Raw genomic sequence first — 26,274 nt, 5'->3', positions numbered from 1 at the left:
GTAGAATTGCAAAACACCACATAATGTGGATGAACTTGGAGGACATTATGCTGAGTGAAATAAGTCAAATCACAGAAGGACAAATATTGTATTAGTCCGTTATTGTAAAAGTCAAGGAAAAGTTTATCTATGGAAGGAAATTTTGTTGGTTACCAGGGGTGGGAGGGTAGAGTCGGGAACACTGTTAGATAGGTAGAGATAAGTATTGATTTGGGTGAAGAGAAGGGCATTGTACCAAATGTGAGTTATCAACATGGTGGCATTGAGGAAGAGGAAGATATAGAGAGGTTCATGGGAGGTGCAGACAACAAAGATGAACCCTTTTGCACCTACAGTACGGTGTTGTCAGTGAAGGCAAACATGGGTATACAGCTGGATAGATGGGTAGACAGGCTGAACTATTAGGTATGTCTATGCAGTGGGGAGTGTACCCAAGACCATGTATAAGGTTGGCAGACAATGGTTCTGCATGTGTATTTGTATGTTCTGTAAGAATTCCCAGGTGTATAGTAGAGCTGACAAGGTACAAAGTTGTAGTCACTTCTTGATCATAGCCAGCTACCCAGAGGGTGCAAATAATTGAACCTGTGGGCTCGGGACCATAGTCGCAGGAGACTTCAAGCTCAATTGGCATAACATACTACACAAAACATTGTCCCACCTCCTACTTTGATGAGTAGCAACTGAGATCTTACAACCTTTCAAGCAGTCATCTAGATGCAACAATGGGTCTCTCCTCATCCAGAACAAAGAAGAATGAAGAAAATCAAAGATTCATGAAAACAATTAGTCCAAGCAACTGGTATACCATGCGATCCGCAGCCAATATGACTATGAGACCAGAAGAACTAGATAGTGTCCAGCTACTACTGTCAACCATTTGGAGGGGTGTCTGTGTAGGAGATCCTGGATAGAGAGGGAGAACAATGTGGAATAAAACTCAAAATCATTGGAAAATAAAATAAAATAAAGTGACCAGGTCTGTTGGTCTGATAGAGCCTGAAGGAACCAGAGACTATGACCTCTAGCTGCCCTTCAGGTCTGGAATTGAACCCACTCCTGTGGCTTCCAGCCAAACAAAAGACAGCATAGGAGTTGAACATTTACCTGAGGTATATACACTCCTTGGAGAGAACAATCATGGGAGAAAGAAGGGCTGTTTATGCACAGAGAGACAGCTCAGGGGGCAGGAGTGAATGGAGGGAAGGACACAGGGAAAGGTAACTATGGGGAGGAAGTGAATGGGGAGCTGTTGCATTGGGGTAAATTGTAGTCAATGTCATGAGACAAAGTGTATGTTAACTACTGTATGGAAAGTGAATTTGCTGTGTAAACTTTCACCCAAATCACAATTAAAAAAAAGTTCCTGTAACATTTTTACTGACTTGTGGCTACACAGCTAGTCAAAGACTAAGAGCCATATTTTACAATGAACTTATCTTGATGTGCATATGGGGCCACATGAAATACGTATGGATCCACTACAGGGACTTTTTAGGGAGTGTAGCCTCACATTCAACAACCAATGGAAGCAGCAGTCAGGAGTTCATATGTCATATTGCACTGGGAATATCTGCTGCAGAAGACCTCTTTAAAGTTCTGAAGAGCAAAGATGTCTCTTTGAAGACTAAGGTGTGCCTAACTCAAGCCAAAGTATTTCTAATTGCCTCATATGCATGTGAGAGCTGGACAATGAATAAGAAAGACTGAAGAATTGATGCTTTTGGGTTGTGGTGTTGGTGAAGAATACTGAAAGTACCACGGACTTCCAGAAGAACAAACAAATCTGTCCTAGAAGAAATGCAACTGGAATGCTCCTTGGAAGTGAGAATGGCCAGACTTTGTCTTACCTACTTTGGTCATGCTGTCAAAAGGGACCTTGGAGAAGGATATCATGTTTGGTAAAGTGGAGGATCATCAAAAAAGGGGAAGATCCTCTACGAGATGGATTGACACAGTGACTGCAACGATAGGCTCAGGTATAGAGAGGACTGTGAGGATGGCACACAACCAGGCAGTGTTTTGTTCTATTGTACATAGGGTCACTATGAGCCAGAGCCAACTCAACAGCACCTAACAACAACCAGCTCACACTTACTTTTGTCATTGGCAGTCAGAAAGGCCTGAAGACAGAGCCTTGGGAAACTGTTATACATAAGGATGTATAACTGTAAGTATTGCTAATAATCACTATTAATTGAAAACATAGAATGGTGCTTGGCACATAATACAATTTCAATAAATAATTATGATGGTGATGCTGCCACTGATTATCATCGTCATTGTTATGGCCCTAGCAGAACAGCTCTGATTTCATTTTGGTAGAAGCATAAGATGAAGAGCTCTTATTTTCCTAGATCCTAACTCATTTCCAAGCCCCTTGCTGTTCATATCATTGAGAAGGTTAATTTTCTACTATTAACACTCTCCAGGGCAATTTAACTAATGTAGTCAGGTCCAAGATGAGTCCTCTTAGCTTCCTGATTCTTTGCTTATTCAATCAGTGTTTGTTCTTATTGTTTAGTTTTTAACTATCCAATCTTCCCTGATCAATATGCTTTAGATACAATTAACATTGATTATATTAGAGTAGATATTGGACTAATCAGTATTATCTCATGTTGTTGTTGTCAATAGGTGCTGTCAAGTTGGTTTCAATTCATAGCAACACTATGTACAACAGAACAAAACACTGCCCGGTCCTGCGTTGTCCTCACAATCATTGCTGTGTAGCTACTCTGTCAATCCATTTCATTGAGGGTCTTTCCCTTTTTCATGGACCCTCTACTTTACCAAGCATGATATTCTTCCCCAGGGAACAGCCCCTCCTGATAACATGACCAAAGTATGTGAGATGAAGTCTGGCCATTGTTGATTCTAGGGAGCGTTCTGGATGTACTTCTTCCAAGAAAGATTTGTTCATTTTTCTGGTAATCCATGGTATATTCAATATCCTTGGCCAACACCATTTCAAATGCATCAGTTCTTCTGTGGTGTGATAGTTAAGTTGTGTGTCAGCTTGGCTGGGCCTGGTTTTGAGTGTCTGGGTAGCTGGATATAGTTATTCTCCATGATGAAATCAGTAATCAACTACCTGGTGGAATCTCCTGGAGCTGCTAAGTAGCTGCCTTAGGGATGTGGTCTGCTTCCAGTATATAATAAGGAGAAGCATTGAGGAAGGTCTCTGAGCTTTAGACACACTTGGACCCTGCATTTGGCTGAGCCTTCATCTCATTGACCTGCTATGTTGTCTGCTGATCTTGGGACTGTTAATGAACTTGAATTAGTGGCCTGCCATGTTGCTGGATAATTTTGGGACTGCCATTTTATTTGTTGACCTTGGGTTTGTCAGCCTTAGCAGCCAGCAGCTGCCTGATCTAAGAGATGCCTCCAGCTTCAGTGGGCCAGAAGCAAGAGACAGAGCTGAAGCCCAGGGTTGAGGGGCTTTCACCCAACCCCTAGAGCTGGCACTTTGAACTCAGACTTCCAACCTCCTAAACTATAAGAGAATAAAGTCCTGTTTGTTTAAACCACCCATTTGTGATATGTCTGTTAGAGTGGCACTAGAGATAACCAAAACATGTGGTCTTTCTTATACATTGTCCAGCTTTCACATGCATGAAGCTATTGAAAAGAAGGCTTGGGTCAGGAGTACTTTAGTCTTCACAGTCACATCTTTGTCTTTAACACTTTTGTAAGAGGTCCGTTGCAGCAGATTTGCCCAATGCAATACATCATTTGGTTTGACTGCTGTTGTTATGGGCATTGATCTTGGATCCAAGTAAAATGAAATACTTGGCAACTTCAATCTTTTCTCCTTGAACTTAATGCTGTTTATTGGTCCAGTTGTTAAGATTTTTTTTTGTTGTTGTTGAAGTGTAATCCATACTGAAGGTTGTAGTCTTTGATCTTCATCAGTAAGTGCTTCAAGTCTTCTCTGCTTTCAGTAAGCAAGGCTGTGCCATCTGCATATTACCAGTCATTAATGAGTCTTTACTAATCCTGATGCCTCATTCTTCTTCATCTAGTCCAACTTCTTGCATTATTTGCTCAGCATACAGATCGAGTATGGTAAAAGGATAGAGCCATGACACACACTTTTCCTGATTTTAAACAGTGCAGTATCCCCTTGCTCTGTTCAAATGATGCCTCTCGGTCTATGTATAAGTTCCTCATAAGCACAAATTAAGTGTTCTGAAATTCTCATTCTTTGCAATGTTATCTATAATTTGTTATGAAATATGCAGTCAAATGCCTTTGCATAGTCAATAAAACACAGGTAGACATCTTTCTGAAATTCTCTACTTTCAGCCAAGATCCATCTGACATAAGAAATGTTAACTTTTATTCCACATCTTCTGAATCTGGCTTGAATTTCTGTCAGTTCCCTGTCAATGTACTGCTACAACCATTTTGCAATTATTTTCAGCAAAATTTTACTTGTATATGATATTAATGATATGGTTTGATAATATTCACATTCTGTTGGATCACCTTTCTTTGGAATGGGCACGAATATGAATCTCTTCCAGTGACCTGATCAGGTAGCTGTCTTCCAAATTTCTTGGCATAAATGAGTGAGTGCCTTCAGTGTTGCATCTGTTTGTAGAAATATCTCAATGGGTGTGGTAGTTCAGTTTGTCAACTTCGCTGGGCCTGGTTGAGTGGCTGGGCAGCTGGTTGTAGTATTTCCCATGATGAGACTGGTAATCAACTTCATGGTGGAATCTACTGTGAGCAGCTGAGTGGCTGCCTTAGGGATGTGGTCTACTTCCTGTATATAAGGAGAAGCCTTGGGGAATGGACTGTGGCTTATGGAATGCTTGAACCCTGCATGTAGCCAGGTTGCTGTTCAGCAGCCTGCCATGCTCTGCTGACCTTGGGACTTTCGATGGACTTGAATTAATGGCCTGCTGTGTGGTTTGGTAACATCAAGACTGTGCCTTTTTACTTGTCAGCTTTGGGCTTGTCAGCCTCAGCAGGCAGCAGCTGAATGAAGAAAAGCCTCCAGCTTCAGTGGGCTAGGAGCAGGAAGCAGAGCTGAAGCCCAAGTTTGAGGGGCTTTCACCCAGCCCCTATAGCCTGGCACTTTGAACTCAGACTTAAAACCTGCAAACTGTAAGAAAATAAATTCTTGTTTGCTAAAGCCATCTCATTTGTGGTATCTGCTGTTAGAGTGGCACTAGGTAACAAAACAATGGGTATCCTGCTAATTCATGGAGCCTTTTTTTTTTGCCAATTCCTTCAGTGCAGCTTGGACTTCTTCCTTCAACACCTTTGGTTCTTGATCATATGCTACTTCCTAAAACAGCTGAACATCAACCAGTTCTTTTTGTTACAATGATTCTGTGCATTCCTTCCATCTTTTTTTGATGCTTCCTGCATTGTTCAATATTTTGCCCATAGAATTGTTCAATCTTGCAATTCGAAGCTTGAATATTTTCTTCAGTTTTTCAGTTTGAGAAGTCTTGAGCATGTTCTTCCCTTTTTATTTTCTAACTCCAGGTCTTTGCACATTACATTATAATACTTTACTTTGTCTTCTCATGCCACCGTTTGAAATCTTCTGATCAGCTTTTTACTTCATCATTTCTTCCATTTGCTTTAGCTATTCTTCATTCAAGAGCAAATTTCAGAGTCGCTTCTGACAATTTGGTCTTTTCTTTCTTTTCTGCCTTTCTTGTTGACCTTTTGCTTTCTTCATGTATGATGTTCTCAATGTCATCCCACAACTCATCTGGTCTTCAGTCATTGGTGTTCGATGAATGCATCAAATCTGTTCTTGAAATAGTCTCTAAATTCAGTGGGATATAATCATGGTTGTATCTTGGCTCTTATGGACTTGTTTTAATTTTCTTCAGCTTCAAGTTGAACTTGCATATGAGCAATTAATAGTCTGTTCCACAGTCAGCTCCTGACCTTGTTTTGACTGATGATACTGAGCTTTTCAATTGTCTCTTTCCACATATGTAGTTGATTTGATTTCCTTGTATTCCATCTGCCAAGGTCCATGTGTATACTTGCCATTTATGTTGTTGAAAAAAAGTATTTGCAATGAATAAGTCATTGGTCTTGCAAAATTCTATCATGCAATCTCCAGCGTCATTTCTATCACCAATGCCATATTTCTCAAGTACTGACACTGCTTATTTGTTTCTAACTTTCACATTCCAATCACCAGTAATACCAATGCATCTTGATTGCATATTTAGCCAACTTAACTACAGAAGTTGGTAAAAATCTTTAATTTCTTCATCTTTGCTTTTAGTAGTTGGTGTGTAAATTTGAATAATAGTAATATTAACTGGTCTTCCTTGTAGGTGCATGGATATTATCTTATCACTGACAGCATTGTACTTCAGGATAGATCTTGAAATATTCTTTTTGATGATGAACACAACACCATTCCTCTTCAAATTTTCATTCCCAGCATGGGAGACCATATGATTGTCTGGTTCAAAATGGCCAATACCAGTTCATTTCAGCTCACTAATATCTAGGATATTGATCTTTATGCATTCCATTTTCATTTTTGACAATTTTCAATTTTCCTAGATTCATACTGTATATGTTCCATGTTCTAATTATTGATGGGTATTTGCAGCTGTCTCTTCTCATTTTCACTCATCCCACACCAGCAAATGAATGTCCTAAAAGCTTTACTCCATCCACGTCATCAAGATCACCTCTACTTTGAGGAGGCAGCTGTTCCCCAGTTGTATTTTGAGTGCCTTACAACCTGTGGGGCTCATCTTCTAGCACTGTATCAGACAATGTTTTCCTGATATTCATAAGATTTTCAATGGCTAATTTTTTCAGAAGTTGATCCCCTCTTCCTTCTTTCTGTTTTAATTTGAAAGCTCTGTTGTAACCTGTCCTCCCTGGGTGAACCTGATGGTAAATATTGGTGGCATATCTTCTAGCATCACAGCAAAATGCAAGCCACCACAGTATAACACACTGATAGATGAGTGGTGGAGAATTGTCCATAGGTTATAAAATATGTCAATTAATTTATCTTTAAAAACTAAAACTCACTGCTGTTGAGTTGGATCTGACTCTTAGCGACCCCTCTTTGGGTTTCTGAGGTGGTATCACTGCGGAAGTAGATTGGCCAATCTTCCTTCCGAGGAGCAGCTGGTGGGTTTGAACCACCAGCCTTCTGGTTAGCAGTCAAATGCCTTAGGCACTATGCCACCAGAGCGCTTAGCTGAGAAAATTTTCTATCTTGAAATCTATTTTTTAAAGTCTATTTTTTAAAGTCACATTGAATATTATATATAATATTAAATATTGAGTACTGGGAGCTCTGGTAGCACAGTGGCTAAGACACTCGGCAACCCAAGGAGGAGTCGCTATGAGTCAGGTCCAACTCAATGGCACATAACAACAACAACAACAACAACAATTGAATATTAATATAATTTTGTGTGGTATTGATTTTGAGTGAAAAAAAGTCTATTGATTTTGATTGAAAAGTAAGTTCTCTTGCTACTGCTATGTTCAATTTTTGTTAAAAAAAAAAAACAACTTAAAAATTCAGTTATAGCATGGATGAGATAGTGGGTTATTTTATTTTGGTTTGGTAAGTACTTTATCTGCTGCAGTGAGCAATTTCAAATATTCTGGAAAAGGAAAGGGAGGAGTGATTACAGTCTTGTTGATTGTCTTAGTTGAGAAAACAGAATTCCATAATCTGTGGGTTTTTAAAGTGCAAGTCAGTCATCATAGAGAAAAAGCTGCCTATTGTTACTGTGCAAGTAAAAGTTGGGTTTGATACATAAAACTTGTTAAAACTATAAGACATTTTAAAAACTTTAAAAAAAAATATGGTTGCAGTGTCTGTTTACAGGGCATCTTAATTTTTTCTGATAATCCAATTAAAAAATCAGTTAGACAGAATTTGTGCTTCCTTTAGACGTGTTGAAATTTGCCCATGGAAGAAAATATGAAGAACTTAAAAATTTAAAAGTAGAAGGAAAAGGAGCATCAGCAATGTACTGGGATCATGTCTTTTCCCCAAGCATTTGACTGTATTGTGTGAAAAAAGAAATTTTAAGTGATAGCATACCTAGAAGACTACCTTTACAACTAAAAACTCATGGTTGTGAACAAGTTTTTGTTGGTTTTTGTGTTTTTTTCAAACTGTTTAGAGAGTAATTGTTCTAGAACATTATTAGAAAAAATAAAAAAAGTTCTGAGTGCCTACAAATGGACCCTGCAAACAGCTTGAGGAAGGGAATCTGTGAGTATTTAAATTTAGGCTTGAAAAGTGTTATGTACTCAATGTCACTGAATTGTACATGTGATGAATGTTGAATTAGCGAATGTTTTGTTACATATATATTTACTGCAATTTAAATAGAAGTATTATGTGTTGATGCAACTTTCACTGTGGAGAATATACAAATTTACTTCTGTTTCTTATTATTATCGTACAAATATAAAAAGATATTAAAATTACATTTCATATTTGAATTTGAAAATAAAACTAACAAAGGGGAAAAAAACCCTCTGTGGATTAGGTAAAAGACTTCTTAGTCTAAGGATAGAACAGATAGTATTATATAGGAGAGTTAAGCAAGAGGACAGGAAATGCTTAAATAGTAATATGAGTAAAAAGAAAACAGGATACACTTTATTTGTGAAATACCAAAAAAAAAAAAAAATTAAAAGATTTTATGTGTTAACATACAATAATAATACTTTATATTTCTTATGATGCAGATGTTTTTTATCATTAAAAAATAGTCTAGCAACCCCCATTGGGTTCCCACTTAACCTTCTGGTTAGCAGTCTATCATGCAAGTCAAATGCCTTAGGCACTGTGCCACCAGAGCTCCTTATAGGGTCATTGTAAGTCAGAATTGACTTCATGTCAAGGAAGATGTATTAGCACATAGTAAGAATAAATGTCAGGAGCTTTGGTAGCATAGTGCCTAAGGCACTTGACTGTTAACCAGAAGGCTGCTGGTTCAAACCCACCAGCCACTTTTCGGAAGGAAGATGGGGCAATCTACTTCTGTAATGATACTGCCTCGGAAACCCAAGGAGGGGTCATTATGAGTCAGGGCCGATTTGACGGCACATAACAACAAGAATAAATGTCATTAATTCTTTTAAATTCAACATTTACCACCTTATTTCACATTACCATTCTCATTTCAGAAATATATTGCTTTTCTCTCTAGGGTTTGATTTTTATTGTATGCATTCTTGAGTGTAATTTTATTCAATCTTGGTATAAAAATAGTTTCCCAAGGAATACTTAATTAATTTTTAACATTGGGGAATTAGAAAATCATAGCCATACAAAGCTGTGTCAGGGGGACCACTTTTCAGGAATACAATTATACTGAATATCAACGAGTACCTATATACACTTAAGAAAAATATAGCCATTGTATTTCAAGAGATTCATCCATCCAACAAATATTTCTGGAGCATCTTCTGTATGCTGGTACTATTTTTGATATTGGGGTACAGTGGAGAACAGAGCCCGATTCTCAATGTGCTTACCGTTAGGATGTGGGGAGAAGGTAAGGTTTAAACCACATATGATTTTTGTAGTTAAATTATAGAAATATTAATGCAAATCATATTGTCTTCACAGTCAGATATAATTACTTGTGCTCAAGAAGTGGAAATGATGATAAAGCAGTTAGCAGCCCAACTGGAACAATTAAAAATGACTGTTAAATCAAAGACCGCTGTCCCAACATCACAAGTCTTTGTAAGTATTTGTCATCAACTTTGATCTTGTTTAAGAGTGAACATACTTTTTGAGTCCTATAAATTAGATCAAAAGGCATTATAATTTAATTCTAAAAATATAACATTAATTATATATATATTGATTCTGTCCTTTCTGGTTATTTTGTAGTAATCGTATGTTCTATGTTGGATGAGAGGATTTCCCTTTATAAGCTATTATACAAAAGGAAATGTAGATATAATGTATCATAAACATAAATCAGCACTAGTTATGGAAACAGAAATGATACAGAATACGGTTTTGAAAATGTGTCATAGCAGCTTGTCAGAAATTTTCTCCAGCAAGGAGGTGATATAAATTGTAACCTTTCTGAAAAGACGTAAAAATCATCTTGTTTATTAGGCCTGCACCTACACTTTCTGATTATCTGTAGCAGTTTATGGGACAGGCTGGCAGCCCCTACCTGGACAAACAGGTGCAAAATATATGTGCAGTGTTTTATAAAGTCTCTGAGCTTCTGATAACTTTCTGCAATTATTCCCAATATTTCTTTTTGAAAGCCAAGAAATAAAAGGCTAAGTTGTTTTACTTATACATGGAGTCTGGTTTTTTTGTTTTTTTTCAATCTGGCTTTAACAAGCAGAAATTTAGTTTCTCACAGTTTAGGAAGCTGGAAATCTGAATTCAGAATGCCAGCTCTAGGGGAAGGCTCTCTCTATCTGTTCTGGAGGAAAGTCCTTGTCTCTTCAACTTCTGTTTCTTGGTTCCTTGGAAATCTCCATGTGTTTTGTCATCTATCTTGCCCCATCTCTCCCTTCCTCCTTGTTTAATCTCTTTTATATCTCAGAAGAGATTGACTACAACACCACCCTACACCAATCCTGCCTCATTAACATAACAAAACAGCCCATTCCCAAATGAGATTATAACCACAAGCATAAAGGTTAGGATTTGTAACATATTTTTGTAAATCATAATTCAGTTCATAACATTCCATCCTTTAGTCCTTAAAAAATCATGTCCATGCCACATGCAAAACATAGTCATCCCATCTTATCATCCCAAAAGTCTTAATCAACTCCAAGCCTAAAATCTCATTGTCTGAATCATCTAAATCAAATATGGATGCGATTTTAGGAGTATTCCATCCTGGGGAAAAATTCCTCTTTATTTATGAACCTGTGAAATCTATACTGCAAGTTAGTTGTTTCCAAAGTACAATGATAGAACAGACATGAGGTAGACATTTTCATTACAAATGGGAGAAATTGGAGGGAAAGAAGGGATAACAGGCAATAAGCAAGCCCAAACCCAGCAGAACAAATTCCTTTAGCTCTCAAGGCATGAAATAATCTTTTCTTCTCTGAGACCATCTGGACAACAGCCCTGCCCTCCAGACTCTGGGAGTTGGCTTGCCCCCTGGATTTTGGGTGGAGGCCCCTGTGTCCTGGGCTTCAGCTCTGCCTTCCACACCCTCTGAGATAGCAACTCTGCTCCCTCAGCTTTAGACAGCACCATTCTCCTAGTCCATCCAAGTAGTGACCCCATCCTCTCAGCCCTGGCAGGCTCCTTCTTTCTTCCCCTGGGGCATGGCAACACCACCCCCTTGGCTGTAGGTAGCGACCCCACTCTGCTGGCACACCTTAATGGCAACCTCACACTCCAGAACTGAGTTGGTGAAGATCCAGGTTTTTGAAACCTAGGAGGCTGTGGTCTCACCCTTTGAGATCTAGGAAACTGTGGTCCCCTCCTTGGAAACCGAGAAGAGCTTCCATTCTGTGCTCTTTCCTACAGGTCTACTGATCTCTTTGCTACTCCAGGGATGTTCCTTTTCTTTTCTCAGAGGACAATAGATGGAACTCCTTTGGCCTATTTCCTGGCTGTAGAATTCTTAAGAGGCAGACAGTTTTGTTTTTTCTCTATCCCCTTCAGTCTAATCTGATTTTTTTTTTTTTTTTTAATAGTTGGTTAGGTCCATCAGTCAGAGGCTTAATCTTTTAAACAAAAGATTATACAGCCATGACCTTGATAAGCATTCTAGGACGCATGTCCTTTGTTAGTACAACAGAATTTTCCAAATCTTTAAATTCTGTTTCACTTTGCAGTTTTTTTTTTTTTTTTCCTCAATTGTGATTTGGGTGAAAGTTTAAAGAGCAAATTCATTTTCCATACAGCAGTTCTTACACATTTTGTTTCATGACATTGATTGCAATCCCATAATGCAACAGCTCTCTTCCCATTTCCTCCCTGTGGTTACCTTTACTCTGTGTCCTTCTTTCCTATGCATTCTTGCCCATTGAGCAATCTCCCTGTGCAAATTCTACCCTTCTAATCTCCCATGAATGACTGTTGTAGGGAGTGTAACTACCTGATACAAATGTTTACCTTATATGCCTGTCTTATTTGGCTGGAAGCCATGGAAGTGAGTTCAGTTCCAGGTCTGAAGGGTGACTAGGAGCCAAGCTCAATTCATTTTTAAGTCCGTCTCTTTCCTTTAGCATTTTACTATAAGTGGCAAGGAGAAACCATGTAGCCCCTTTAAGATCTTGCTTAGGACTCTCGTCAGCCAAATATCCAAGTTCATCACTTACAATTTCTACTTTCCACCAAGCATTTGCACATAATTCAGATAAGTTCTTTGCCCCTGAATAAAAAGCATCATCTTCCTTCATTTTCTAATCATGTGTTCATCATTTTCTTTTTTTGAACATTTTATTGTGCTTTAGGTGAAAGTTTGTTTTGGTTACTTAGTTCTGCTCTAACAGACACACCAGAAATGGAGGGCTTAAACCAACAGGGAATTATTCTCTTATAGTTTTGGAGGCTAGAAGTCCAAGTTCAAAGGGCTAGGCTTTGGGGACTGGGCGAAAGCCCCTTGACCTTGGACTTCAGCTCTGCCTCTTGCTCCTGACCCACTGAAGCCAGAGGCTTTCTTCACTCAGGCAACTGCTGGCTGCTGAAGCTGACAAATCCAAGGTCGACAAGTAAAATGGAACAGTCCCAAACCACACAACAGGCCACTGATTCAAATCCATTAAGAGTTCCAAGATTGGCAGACAACATGGCAGGCTGCTAACAATCACTTGGCTACATCAGGATTCAAGCATGCCAAAAGCTGCAGACCATTCCTAAATCTTCTCCTTATATACTGGGAGCAGACCACATCCCTAAAGCAGCTACTCAGCTGCTTGAGGCATAGTCAACCATGGAGTTGATTGCCAGTCTTATCACAGACAATTACCACCAGCTGCACAGCCATCAGGGAGCACTGGTAACATAGTGCCTAAGGCACTTGACTGCTAACCAGAAGGCTGACGGTTCAAACCCACCAGCCACTCCTCAGAAGGAAGGTTGGGCAATCTACTTCTGTAGTGATACTGCTTCGGAAACCCAAGGAGGGGTCATTATGAGTCGCGTCCGACTCAATGGCACATAACAACAACAGCCCAGCCATCAAAATCAGGCCCAGCCAAAGCTGACACATAACTTTAACTACCACAGTTTCCATAGCAAATTCGTTTTCCAATCAATATTTCGTATATAAATTGTCCTGTGCCATTGGTTGCAATGTGTTAACATTCTCCCCTTTAACTCCCTGCATTCCTTATTTCCTTTCATCCAGTTTCCCTGTCCATTTCTGCCTTTTCATCTTTGGTTTTAGGCAGATGTTGCTCTTTTGGTCTCAAATACTTGACTGTCCTAAGAAGCATTTTTCCTAGGTGTTACTGTTTATTTTGTAGGCCCATCTATTAAATTGGCTGAAAGGTACCCCCTGGGATTGTCTGCAGTTTCAAGTTAGGAAGTTGTGTTAGGGCAATAGTCTCAGGAGTTCCTCCAGTCACTTTCAGATCAATAAGTCTCATCTTTTTTTTTTTAATTTGAATTTTGTTCTACATTTTTTGTCCATTCTAATTGGGACTTTCTATTGTGGTCCTGGCCAGAGTGGTCAATAGTGGTAACCATACACCATCTAGTTCTGGCTTCAGGTTAGAGGAGGCTGTGGTTCATGTGGGCCCCTGATATTATGGTCTTTAGCCTTCAAATCCAGTAATTCATCCCAATGTCTAAGTAGTTTCTTTAACTGTGTACCTTATGTGCTCTATTGTATATATGAGTATACATGCATCATTTACAAATTTGTATGTAGAAATATCCACAACCATATCTATATATCTTATATGAGTTCCCTTACCTATTTGTTGTTGTTGTTGTTGTGTGCTGTTGAATCAGCCCGACCCATAGCGACCCCTCCTTGGATTTCTGAGGCAGTATGATTACAGAAGTAGATTGCCCCATCTTCCTTCTGAGAAGTGGCTGGTGGGTTTGAACCAACAGCCTTCTGGTTAGCAGTCAAGTGCCTTAAGCACTATGCTACCAGAGCTCCTATTTAGCATACATATTTACCTATGTATCTACTCATGAATTATTGTTTTGTTATTACTGTTGTTGCAGGATTTACTGTAGCTTTTTATCGCCTATGTTGTTGTTGTAATTTGCCATCGAGTTGGACCCAACTCATAGTGACCCCTCCTTGGATTTCCGCGGCAGTATCACTACGGAAGTAGATTGCCCCATCTTCCTTCCAAGGAGTGGCTGTTGGGTTTGAACCACTAGCCTTCTGGCTAGCAGTCAAGTGCCTAGGCACTATGCTACCGGACCTCCCTAACCTCCTATAGTTGTTCTTTATTCTTGTGTACCTCTCAGGTCTTTGGTCATGTTGTGCTGACTTCCCCCATAGTGTGCATAGAGTTTCCCTTCACCATAATTGACACTTATGTACTATCTAGTTAGTGACTTTCTCTCTCTCCCTACCTCCCATCTCTGGTAAGCATCAAAGAATATTTCTTTCTGTGTGTAAACCTATTCCTGACTTTTTATAATAGCCATCTCATACAGTATTTGTCCTTTGGTGATTGACTTATTTCACTCAGCTTAATGTCCTCTAGATTCATCCGTGTTGTGAAATGTTTCACAGATTCATTGTATAGCATTTCGTTGGATGTATGTACCATTTGTTTATCCATTCATCCACTGATGGCCACTTAGGTTGCTTCCATCGTTTTGCTGTTGTGAATAATACTGGGATGAACGTGAGTGTGCATATGTCTATTTGTGTAAAAGCTCTTATTTTTCTAGGATATATACTCAGGAGTGGGAATGCTGGATCATATGGTATTTCTATTTCTAGATTTTTAAGGAAGTGCCATACTGTTTTCCATAGTACTTGTATCATTTTGCAGTCCTACCAGCAAAGTATGAGTTACAGTTTCCCCACAGCCTTGCCAGCATTTTTCTCTCTTTTTTTGATCAGTGCCATAATTGCTGGAGTGAATTTTTATCTCAGTGTAGTTTTGTGTGCATCTCTCTAATGGCTAATGATCGCAAGCATCTTTTCATGTTTGTTAGCTGCCTGAAGGTCTTCTTTGGTGAAGTGTCTGTTCATGTCCTTTGCCCACTTTTTAATCAGATTATTTGTTTATTTTATTGTTGAGATATTGACGTTTTCTATAAATTTTAGAGATTAGTCCCTTGTCACTTATATTGTTGCCAAAATTTTTTCCCCAGCCTGTAGGTTCTCTTTTTACTCTTTTGGTGAGATCTTTTGATAAGCATAAATATTTATTTTATAGGAGGTCCCACTTAGCTAATTTATAATCTGTTGTTGTACATTTTTAGTTATGTTTTATAATCTATTTATGGCATAAATTAGGGCCCCTAGGTATGTCCTTGTGTTTTCTTGCATGAACTTTATGATTTTAGGTTTTATGTTTAGATCTTTGATCCATTTTGAGTTACTTTCTATGTATGGTGTGAGGTATAGATCTTGTTTCATTTTTCTGCAAATGGTTATCCAGTTCTCCGAGCACCATTTACTAAAGAGACTATCTCTTACTCATTTAAGGGACTTGGACCCTTTGTCATCTGATTGCTTTTTTATTTGTTCTATAAGCAGTGCTTTTAATATGAATGAAAACATTCATTTACTGACTTACAACCTTTAATTTGTAGATGACAAGACATGACCCTAGATCTTTCTCTATGCTTTCTAGGTTGTTTGTTTTTGAATCATAATTGGGACAGAAAAATTTAATCATACTGAGTCGTATTTGAACTTTTGTAGAAGAGATGATCTTTTCCTCTCGACTTTTTGAGGTGAAGCTTCCAGAAATCTTTCTTAGGTGATCAGCTGTGTTTGGCTTTTTTTTTTTTTTTTTTTTAATACATTAACTTTATACAAATATACAAAAATTAAATGCTTTGAAATGAAATAATCTATTTTCTTATGAACCTAATTTCTATCTAGATTTTTATGCTCTAACTTAGTAAGTTTTTTACTTGATTAAGGAATTAATTTCTTTACAAATGACAATTTGTATTAATGTTCAAGAGTACAGTAATTTTATTAAATAGTTACATTTTTAACTTTTTTTTTCTCTTCCTCAGCCCATTTTCATTGCACTTTCCAATCTGTGGACTAGCTTTCAGGACGAAACTGTTTTGCTTAGTGTCCTCAGTAACTTAAGTACTCATCTTGAGCCATTCCTGGGTGCTCACGAACTATTCTTTCCTGAGAGAGTAATACAAGATCTTCTTGATGGAGTGACTGTAAAAACTGATGTGTGTAGAATTAAAGAACACATGGGTAATGGAAATGTTCTGTTATTTTCTCATCTTTTAAAAATTACCTCTAGGATAAAGTCAATCTTTATTTAAAATTTAAAATTTATATCTTTCTAATAAAGTATTAAAAATCATGATGTTCATTATAGGGAATGGGGAAAATAGAAAATATGTAAATTGATATCTTATTATCTAGCAATAGCCATTGCTAATGTTATTGCTTACATTTCTGTTAACAATGATTTTCTGTGCTTAAGTATTTCCAATGCAGTCTTAGTGATTTTATTATTCATTTGTAGTAGAAAAGGATATCAATCCTTTGTTATATTTGTTGAAAAATAGACTCCATTTCTTTGGAGTGCCATTAGGCATGTATCTACCTCAGATTCAGATTGAAGGTTTATGAATCAATAAATTTCTCCCATGTAGAATTAATTTAGGCCCTTTAAAAGATACATTGATTTTTATGGAAAGGCTGCCTTTATCAATAAACTTCTCTTTCTTTTTTAGGTCTATTTTATCGTAGCTAAATACAACTTAAAATTAATGAGAAATGTCAAAATACAAGTAGGGACTTGAGTTATTTCCTAAAAAGAAAATTAATTTAGATAATTTATTTGTGTAAAAAAAAAAATTTCTAATTCTAGAAAATTAATTTAGATAATTTACTCTGTCAATTTCTTTTTCTTTACAAGTTCTATTTTTATAAAAATGGAATATTAAAATATAGCAGTTTATTAAAGTATTAGAATACTTAAAAACTGAAACTAAAACATTCAAAAATATATTTTCAGTTCAAGTTTTTACTATTCAATATTTCATAAAAACAACATACCAATGCAAATATAAATTATGTATAAATTTATGCTTTCAAAAAAATATGAAAATTTCTATTTATATAAATGTTATATATATTTCAAAAATATATTGACAATTATATCTTTTCAATAAAAATGAAATGGAAAAATTTATGTGACTTTAACATTGGGCATTAAACTAAAGGAGATGAAAAGACAGTTCACTTGCAAATTTTTTAGATTTAAAGGTGTCATTTTCCACCATAAGTCACAACTTTCTGTTCACTAGAACACTTTTTTTTTTCTGCTCCCGTGAATTAGAGACCTAAGATGACTTCTAGTTGTCACCACGAGGTAATTTGTGGGGTCATCTGTTTGGAGATATGCAGCCAGACATAGACTCTAGATGGGATTGTGAAAACTAAAAACCTTGGGGAAATAAGGGAGCTCTGGTGGCGTAGTGCCTAAGGCATTTGACTGCTAACCAGAAAGCTGGTAGTTCAAACCCACCAGCCACTCCTCTTAAGGAAGACTGGGCAATCTACTTCCACAGAAATACCACTTTGGAAACCCAAGGAAGTGTTGCTATGAGTCAGAATCAACTTGATGGCAGTGAGTTTGGTTTTCTTTTTGGAGTAACAATGTTTTATGAAGACATATTTTTATTTGTGTAAAAAAAAAAACTTAGTCAATTTCCTTATCAAATGTAAATAGGTAAACCAGTAAACACCAGGAAGGACTTTTAAAAATGTGAAGAACAAAAATTGTATACCTTGTTATCAAAATCAAGTTAGAAAGAGACATTTCTTTAACTCTTACTGAGAACTTTCTCACCTATTTCAAGTTGTGTGTAAGTGTATAAGCATCATTTCAAAATATTTTCCACCTAGTGCTATGAGTCGGGGCCGACTCGACGGCACATAACAACAACAACAACAACAGTGCATTATTATGGAAGGAAGATTGGGCAATCTACTTTTGTAGTAATACCACCTCAGAAACCCAAGGAGGGGTTGCTATGAGTCAGATCCAACTAGACAGCAGTGTGTGAGTGAGGTGTATTACTAAGAGCTACATTATCTTGAGGAGCTCTGGTGGCATGAAGTTGATCTATTTCTGTCTTGTTCACATGCCAACCAGTCTCTTCCAGTCACCTCCCTCTTTACTCTGCAGTAGCAGGAACCATCACATGCCTTCTGATGTGCCTTAGTCAGCTTTTCTCTGAACAGCGCAGCATGCCTTCTTCCCTAATTGGCCTCTCCTCTGTTCATTTTGCAGCAAACTTGCCTTGAGTTTGCTCCAGAAAGTTATATGACCCTGGACAATCACTGAGGTCATTGGTACTTTTTTGCTTGAGTTGTTGTTGTTATGTTGTTGTTAAGTGCCCTCAAGTCGGACTTGACTCATAGCGACCCCTCCTTGGGTTTCCGAGGTGGTATCACTAAGGAAGTAGATTGCCCAACCTTCCTTCTGAGGAGTGGCTGGTGGGTTTGAGCCGCCAGTCTTCTGGTTAGCAGTCAAGTGTCTTAGGCACTATGCTACCAGTTGTTGTTTGCCTTCGAGTCGGACCCGACTCATAGTGACCCTTCCTTGGGTTTCCGAGGCAAAATCCCTACGGAAGTAGATTGTCCCATCTTCCTTAGTCCTCCCCATAAATCTGGTTTTGTAATTGTCAAGTTTTTTTTTCAAGTAGGAAAAGTATGAAGCAATAAAAACATGTTTATAATGAGCTATTACTGCTTTATGTAGGAAATTTAACCTTCTTATTAACCAAAGCTTTTCTTGTCTTCTTTTTCTGTTTTAGAAGATAGAGTACATTTGGCAGATTTCAGAAAATTGGAATGGCTTTTCCCAGAAACAACAGCAAATTTTGATAAATTGTTAATTCAGTATCGGGGATTCTGTGGCTACACATTGGCTACAACAGATGGTCTTCTCCTTCCGGGTATATAATTAAAATAATATCGTTCCCCTCCTCCAATTTTTTTTTTATGTGAAGTGTTGTCATTGTCACTCATTTATTCACTTTTTAAAACTTTATGAAATCAGATGGAGAACTAGGAGAAGAGCTATAAAGATCCTGACAAAGTCTAATATAATAATTATGTTGTTGTTGTTATGTGCTGTCGAGTCAGACCCGACTCATAACGACCCCTCCTTGGGTTTCTGAGGCAGTATCACTACAGAAGTAGATTGCCCAGCCTTCCTTCCGAGGAGTGGCTGGTGGGTTTGAACTGCCAGCCTTCTGGTTAGCAGTCAAGTGTCCCATATGTGTGTGTGTGTGTGTGTGTGTGTATAATATGGGAGACTGATATAAACAAGAAATTACAAAACAAGTCATGAGTGATGGAATGACAAAGGAAGGATAATTCATATGTCCAATGCAGGATTCCAGAAATGTTAGGCAGCATCACTAAAACCAAAAAAATCTTCTAGAGTAATTTGAAAGGGCAACACTAATTTTGAATGATGTGTTTATTAAAAATATTCTTCATTGTTTTATATTCTATTAATGTAGATTAGGATTTCTGTATAAATCAAATGCCTCTGAGTAAATGGCCAATATTTTATCAAGTAAAATTTCTCTATAATGTATATTTTACTAGAGCTTTCCCAAAACAAAGAGTAAATCAGAAAGTGAGAGGAAATAGATTATCTCAGAATTGCTATATGAATTGAAAATAGCAAGAAGCCTCCTAAGTTTAGAATGAAAGCAATTTGACAGGATTGTTTTGTATTTACCTTGTATCATAAACTCCTTCCTTTTCTTATTTCTTTTTCTTTTATCATTTAATTGAGTATTACTTTTTCTCACCACAAAAAATGATTGGGATTGTGTGCATACAGGTCAGAAAACACACAAGATGACTAAATTTTCATGGCATTAGATTTTTCATAATGGAGTAACAGAGGTTTACAATGGTGGACTGGAATCATAATATTCTGAGGTCACCAATGTATGTGGGTGAAAACAATCAACAGCCATGTAGATGTAAAAAGTAATTGAATATAAATGGCTTCTTTCTTTTCTTTTGTCTTTTTTATGCATAATTCAGAAGATAAGGGAGTAATGCAAAAGACTGTGTAGAAACATGGGTGTAGGGTGAACAATAGAGGTAGCTTTATATAGTTGAAAAGGATTGGGCTAGGATTCAGGAGCAACTGTTTTCTAGTCCCAGTTGTATCATTAATTGTGCCACTGATTGAACCATGGGTAACCTCCAGCAAGTCTAATGCCTTCTCTGGAGGCATGTGTTTATTAAAACACATTATTTATTAAAACACATTATTTCCTCATCAAGAAAATGGGTAGGATCAACCAAGAGTTCTGGAAGGTCTCTCTTAGCTTCTACAAACTATGATTCTAAGAAAGAGGGAGAATTAGAAAAGTCTAAGGGCTCGTGGGACTATAGATTCAGACTAAATAAGCTAGTCATGACTACGTGCCAGTGGGGACCTTGTTTGCTGGGCAGCATCAATCTGCATTTTCTTAGAGGAATTCTGTATATTTCCCTTTGGGTTTGCAAACCACAGTGGCTTAAATCCCAAGGTGGCATGTGGCTTACCAGTCAGGGTCCTCTTCAGATGATTTCCATGACCTCATTGCCTCCCGCACTTTCCCTTGTTCACTCGACTCCAGCCACACTGGCCTTTTTGCTGTTCTCAACCATCCAATGTCCCCTCTCACCTCAAAGGCTTTTCATCTGCTATTCCCTCCATTTGGAAAGCTCTCCCCACAAATAGCTGTATGCCTTGTTCCTTACCTTATTCAGTCCTCCCTGACTACCCTATTTAAAATAGCAATCTAATCCTCCTTGGTTTTACTATGTGTTTAAATGGTTTGATTACTTTTTTTTTTTCACAGCACCGATTACCCTCTGATCTATGATATTTTTGTTATCTGTTCACATTGGTGTATAAGCTTAATGAGGGCAGGCACTTTGCTTCTATATCCTTGGTGACTAGAACAGTACCTAACACATAGTGGGTCAGAAACTGTTGATTAAATGAGTAAGACAGTATTACTGTTTTCTCCATTTGTTGTTGTTAAATGCTGTCAAGTCAGTTCTGACTCATAGTGTCCCTAAGTTGAACAGTTGAAACACTGCCTAGTCCTGCAGCATTGTCTCAATCATTGCTATGTTTGAACCCACTGTTGTAGCCACTGTGCCAATCCATCTCAATGAAGCTCTTTCTCTTTTTTGCTGATCCTCCACTTTGCTAAGCATGATGTCCTTCTCCAAGATTGGTCCCTCCTCATAACATGTACAAAGTATGTGAGACAATATCTTGTCATCCTTGCTTCTTAGGAGCATTCTTGTTGTACTACTTCCAAGACAATTTTGCTTCTGCTTCTGGCAGTCCATGGTGTATTCAAAATTTTTTTGCCAACACTGTAATTACAATACAATACATCAATTATTCTTTGCTCTTTCTTATTCATTGTTTGGCTTTTTCATTCTTATGAGGCAATTGAAAATACCTTGGAATCAGTTAGGCACATCTTAGTCCTCAAAGTGCATCTTCTCTTGCTAATACTTTAAAGAGATCTTATGCAGCAGGTTTTCCCAGTACAATATGTTGTTTAATTTCTTGATTGCTGCTTCAATGGGCACTGATTGTGGATACAAGTAAAAGGAAATCATTGACAGCTCCAGTATTTTCTCCATTTATTGTGATGTTGTTGTAAGGATTTGTGTGTGCTTTATGTTGTGTTATCCATACTGAAAGCTGTAGTCTTTGATTTTCATCAGTAAGTACTCCAAGTCCCTTTTGCTTTCAGCAAGCGAGGTTTTGTCATCTGCACCACAGGTTGTTAATGAGTCTTCTGTCAATCCTGATGCCACGTTCTTCATTGTACAGTCCAGTTTCTTGGATTATTTGCTCAGCATACATATTGAATAAGTACGGTAAAAGGATACAACACTGAAGCACACATTTCCAGATTTTAAACAATACAGTATCCCCTCGTTCTGTTTGACTGACTACTGGTCTGTGTACAGGTTCCACATGAGCATAATGAAGTGTTCTGGAATTTCCATTCTTCATGGTGTTATCTGCAATTTATTATAATCCATGCAGTCAAATATCTTTGCATAGTCAATAAAATATCATCTTTCTGATATTTTCTACTTACAGCCAAGATCCATCTGACATCAGTAATGACATACCTCATTCCACATCCTCTTCTGAATTTAGCTTGAATTTCTGACAGTTCCCTGTCAATATACTGCTGCAACCATTTTTTAAATATCTTCAGAAAAATTTTACTTGCATGTGATATTAATGATATTTTCTATAATTTCCACTTTCTGTTGGATCACCTTTCTTTGGAATGGGCACAAATATAGATCCCCTCCAGTTAGTTGGCCAGATAGCTCTCTTCCAAATTTCTTGACATAGACTAGTAGTGCTTGCACCATTGCATCTGTGTGTTGAAACATCTCAATTGGTATTCCATTAATTACTGGACCTTTGTTTTCACCAATGCCTTCAATGCAACTTGGACTTCCTCCTTCAGTGCCATCAGTTCTTAATCATATGCTACCTCATGACATGGCTGGATATTGACCAGTTCTTTTTGGTGAATAACTGTATTCCTTCCATCTTCTTTTGATGCTTCCTGCATTGTTCAATAGTTTGCCCATAAAATCCTTCAGTATTTCAACTCAGAGCTTGATTTTTTTTCTTCAGTTCTTTCACCTAGAGAAATGCCAGGCATGTTTTGGTATCTCTTTTGGTTTTCTAATTCCAAGTATTTGCCAATTTAATTATAACACTTTATTTTGTCTTCTCTATGTGCCCTTTGAAATCTGTTCATCTCTTTTACTTCAACATTTCTTGTGTTCACTTTAGCTACTCTACATTCACTAGCCAGTTTCACAGTTTCTTCTGATACTCATTTTGGTCTTTTCTTCTTTACCTGTCTTTGTAACAACCTCTTGCTTTCTTCATGTATGATGTCTTTGATGTCATCCCAGATTTCATTTGGTGTTCATTCAGTCATTAGTGTTCAAAGTTTCAAATCTTGTCTTGAGATGGTCTGTAAATTCAGGAAGGCAGATATACTCAAGGTTGTATTTTGTCTCTTGTAGACTTGTTTTTAATTTTCTTTAGCTTCAACTTGAACTTACATATGAGCAGTTGACAGTCTGTCCTGCACTCAGCCTCTGGCTTTGTTCTGACTGGTGTACTGAGCTTTTCCATCCTCTCTTTCCACAGATATAGTCAATTTGATTACAATGTATTCTATCTGGCAAGGTCCACATGTATAGTCACCATTTATGTTGCTGAAGAAAGCTATTTGTGCTGAAAAAGTCATTGGTCTTGCAAAATTCTATCATGTTATCTCCAGCATCATTTCTATCACTTGCCATACTTTACAACTACTAATCCTTTTTCTTTGTTTCCAACCTTTAATCACCAGTAATTATCAATGCATATTGATTGCAGGTTTGATCAGTTTTAAACTACACAAGTTGGTAAAAAAAAAAATCATTATTTCTTCATCTTTGGCATTAGTGGTTGGTACATAAATTTGAATAATAGTCTTATTAACTGGTTTTCCTTGTAGGCATATGGATATTATCCTATCACTGATGGTGTTGTACTTCAGGATAGATCTTGAAATGTTCTTTTTGACCATGAATATGATACCATTCTTCTTCAACTTGTCATTATTGGCATAGTAGACCATATAATTGTCTGATTCAAAATGGTCACTACCAGTCCATTTCAGATCATTAATGCCTGGGATATTGATCTTTATGTGTTCTAGTTTTCCTAGATTCATACTTTGTACATTTCACGTTCTGATTAGTAATGGATGTTTGCAGCTGTTTCTTTTCAAATAATTTTTGATATAATACCCACAAACTATATAGACCAGATTTAATAATTCATATTTCATACTGTATTTTTTTTACAGTGGGAAATATTTTTTAACATGTGAATTTGCACTTTGGGAAAAAAATATGTATTTTTGCAGTTCTTACAGAATTATGTTTCAAACAGTCTTTATAGTTGTTTAAGAAGATTTGAAAAATTCATCAGATGATTAAATGGCTGCTCTTAAAAAAATTAAATATTTTGCATCTGGATAGTAACAAGTATTTTTATATATATGCATTTGAAAATCATGTTTAAAAATAAATATATAAGCAATTAATTTAGAATAAATTTCATTTAAATATAATTTAATAAAATGTATGATTAAATGGCTAATTATATCATTTTAGGAAAAGATAAACATAAGGGATATGTTAAAAATATAGTGTATAATGGACAGGTGTATTGCAAACAGAATCACTTAATATTTCGTACCTAATTCAGTTCCTTTTCTTAATTTTCAGGAAATCCAGCAATTGGAATTTTGAAATACAAAGACAAGTATTATACTTTTAATACTAGAGATGCTGCATATTCATTTTCAGAAAGTCCTGAAAAATACATTGATTTGATTAGAGAACAGGCCAAAAAAAATGCAGAATTAATTCAGCTACTAGAACTTCATCAACAGTTTGAAACCCTCATTCCATATTCTCAGGTAAGTGGAGTTGATAGTCTAAGAATTTGTGACATTTAAAGTACAGTAAATTATAAAGTTATATTTTACATTAGAATGATTTTTAAGTCTAGGAAGAGACAAGGTCAGATAAGTCCTTTATAGGTTATCTGAAAAGGATTCACATCTGAAGACAGAAACTAATGGAATTCACTGAGAATAATGAAAACAAGATACAGAGCCAAACTGATGAATGTACAAACTAGAACAGTCTGAAAGAGAAAGCTTTCATTTAGTTAAATAATTGAAACTGCAGTATATCTTTATCTAAAGTTAAAGGAGCTCAGCAGATACCATAGGTGATATCTTACTTATACTCAGAGTTGTAAAATAACAGTCTTTCAATAATAATGGTCTGAAAGGGCCCAAAGTGGATCTGAAAGTTCTTTTCTTATGTGACTGTGGTTTACAAGCCACTTACATATGTATCAGCCACTATTCCTGACATGGGGATTTAGTAGTGAGCAAAACAGATAAAAATCCCTACCTGTATGGAGCTCACATTCTAATCCTCTGTACTCTTCTAATTTTCTTCCTTTTTATGCCATTTTCACTTCATTTTTATACTGATCTTTCTGTCTCTCCTCCTTCTTGTTCAGCTCCTCTCTTTTAAACTAAAATAAAAACCAGAAATACATGATTTAAAATGTTTATTGTTTATTCTATCATCATTTGAACTATGAAGTGGGTGGTTTTACTATGGCTGACTAGGTCAGCAGGAATCCAAGCAGCAACTAATAAGAGAACTGTTGAACTTGTGACAGTGAGGTACAGAGGCAAGCTGCACACTTGGCCAAGACAATTGGAAACAAGCTAAGTAAGAAGGTTTGAGGGGAGGCTGTACAATCAGAACCCTGGACAGCTCTATGGCAGCTGTCTGGGATTCTGCTACCCATCTGTTGATGAGATACTGCTAGTTGTGGTGATGTGATTATGTAGAGAGTCTGGATTCTGTCTTTTGTGGTGAAAGATTACCCTTATCTGTTTAGTATCATTCTGTATGTGAGCCAAATGTTAAGCCTACAATTTGTTGCTCAACTGAGAGATAAATCTCAAAATAATTACAACAATAAACTCCAGTATATGAGGTTTTTTACTTACCCATATTCCTGGTAGCACTTCGTCTTACTTGGAGTTACAATTTTGGCCAATCTGAAGTTACTTAACTTATTGTCTTATTGTATAATATTTAATAATTGACACAATAGATCTATTGATAGAGTTATGTGGACATTATTAATATCTGCAAACATTGAAAGTGTTTTCCCAAACTATATACATTTTACTTCTTTTTCTTACCTTATTACATTGACAAGCACCTCAAGTTCAGAGCTGGATAAAAGTGGTGAATGTGGGCATCTTTCTTTTATTTCTTGTCCCAAAATGAATACTTTTTTTTTATATAATTTATTTATTTTTATTTGGGTGAAGATTTACAGAGCAAATTCACTTTCCATACAGCAGTTCACATATACTTTGTCTCATGTCATTGACCACCGTTTACCACAATGCAACAGCTCCCCTCCCACTTCCTCCCCATAGTTACCTCTTCCCAGTGACCATCCCTCCATACTCTC

The 26,274-nt window shown here is 37.0% G+C and overlaps 1 protein-coding gene across 1 annotated transcript in view; it reads left to right on the top strand.

Annotated features, from left to right (window-relative positions):
• Nucleotides 1–26,274, top strand: part of CFAP206 (cilia and flagella associated protein 206) — a 79,875-nt gene that overhangs the window by 34,955 nt on the left and 18,646 nt on the right. Inside the window, exons 8-11 of the mRNA XM_007951484.2 lie at nt 9,614–9,733; nt 16,160–16,358; nt 18,938–19,078; nt 24,486–24,679. Coding sequence (XP_007949675.2) covers nt 9,614–9,733; nt 16,160–16,358; nt 18,938–19,078; nt 24,486–24,679 — 654 coding nt within the window. The remainder of the gene's footprint in view (nt 1–9,613; nt 9,734–16,159; nt 16,359–18,937; nt 19,079–24,485; nt 24,680–26,274) is intronic.

The sequence above is a fragment of the Orycteropus afer genome, unplaced genomic scaffold (assembly GCF_000298275.1).
Source record: "Orycteropus afer afer isolate SDZICR_OR568_19922 unplaced genomic scaffold, OryAfe1.0 scaffold00011, whole genome shotgun sequence".
NCBI classification, from domain to species: domain Eukaryota; kingdom Metazoa; phylum Chordata; class Mammalia; order Tubulidentata; family Orycteropodidae; genus Orycteropus; species Orycteropus afer.
This window is presented reverse-complemented; position numbering and strand designations above follow the sequence as displayed.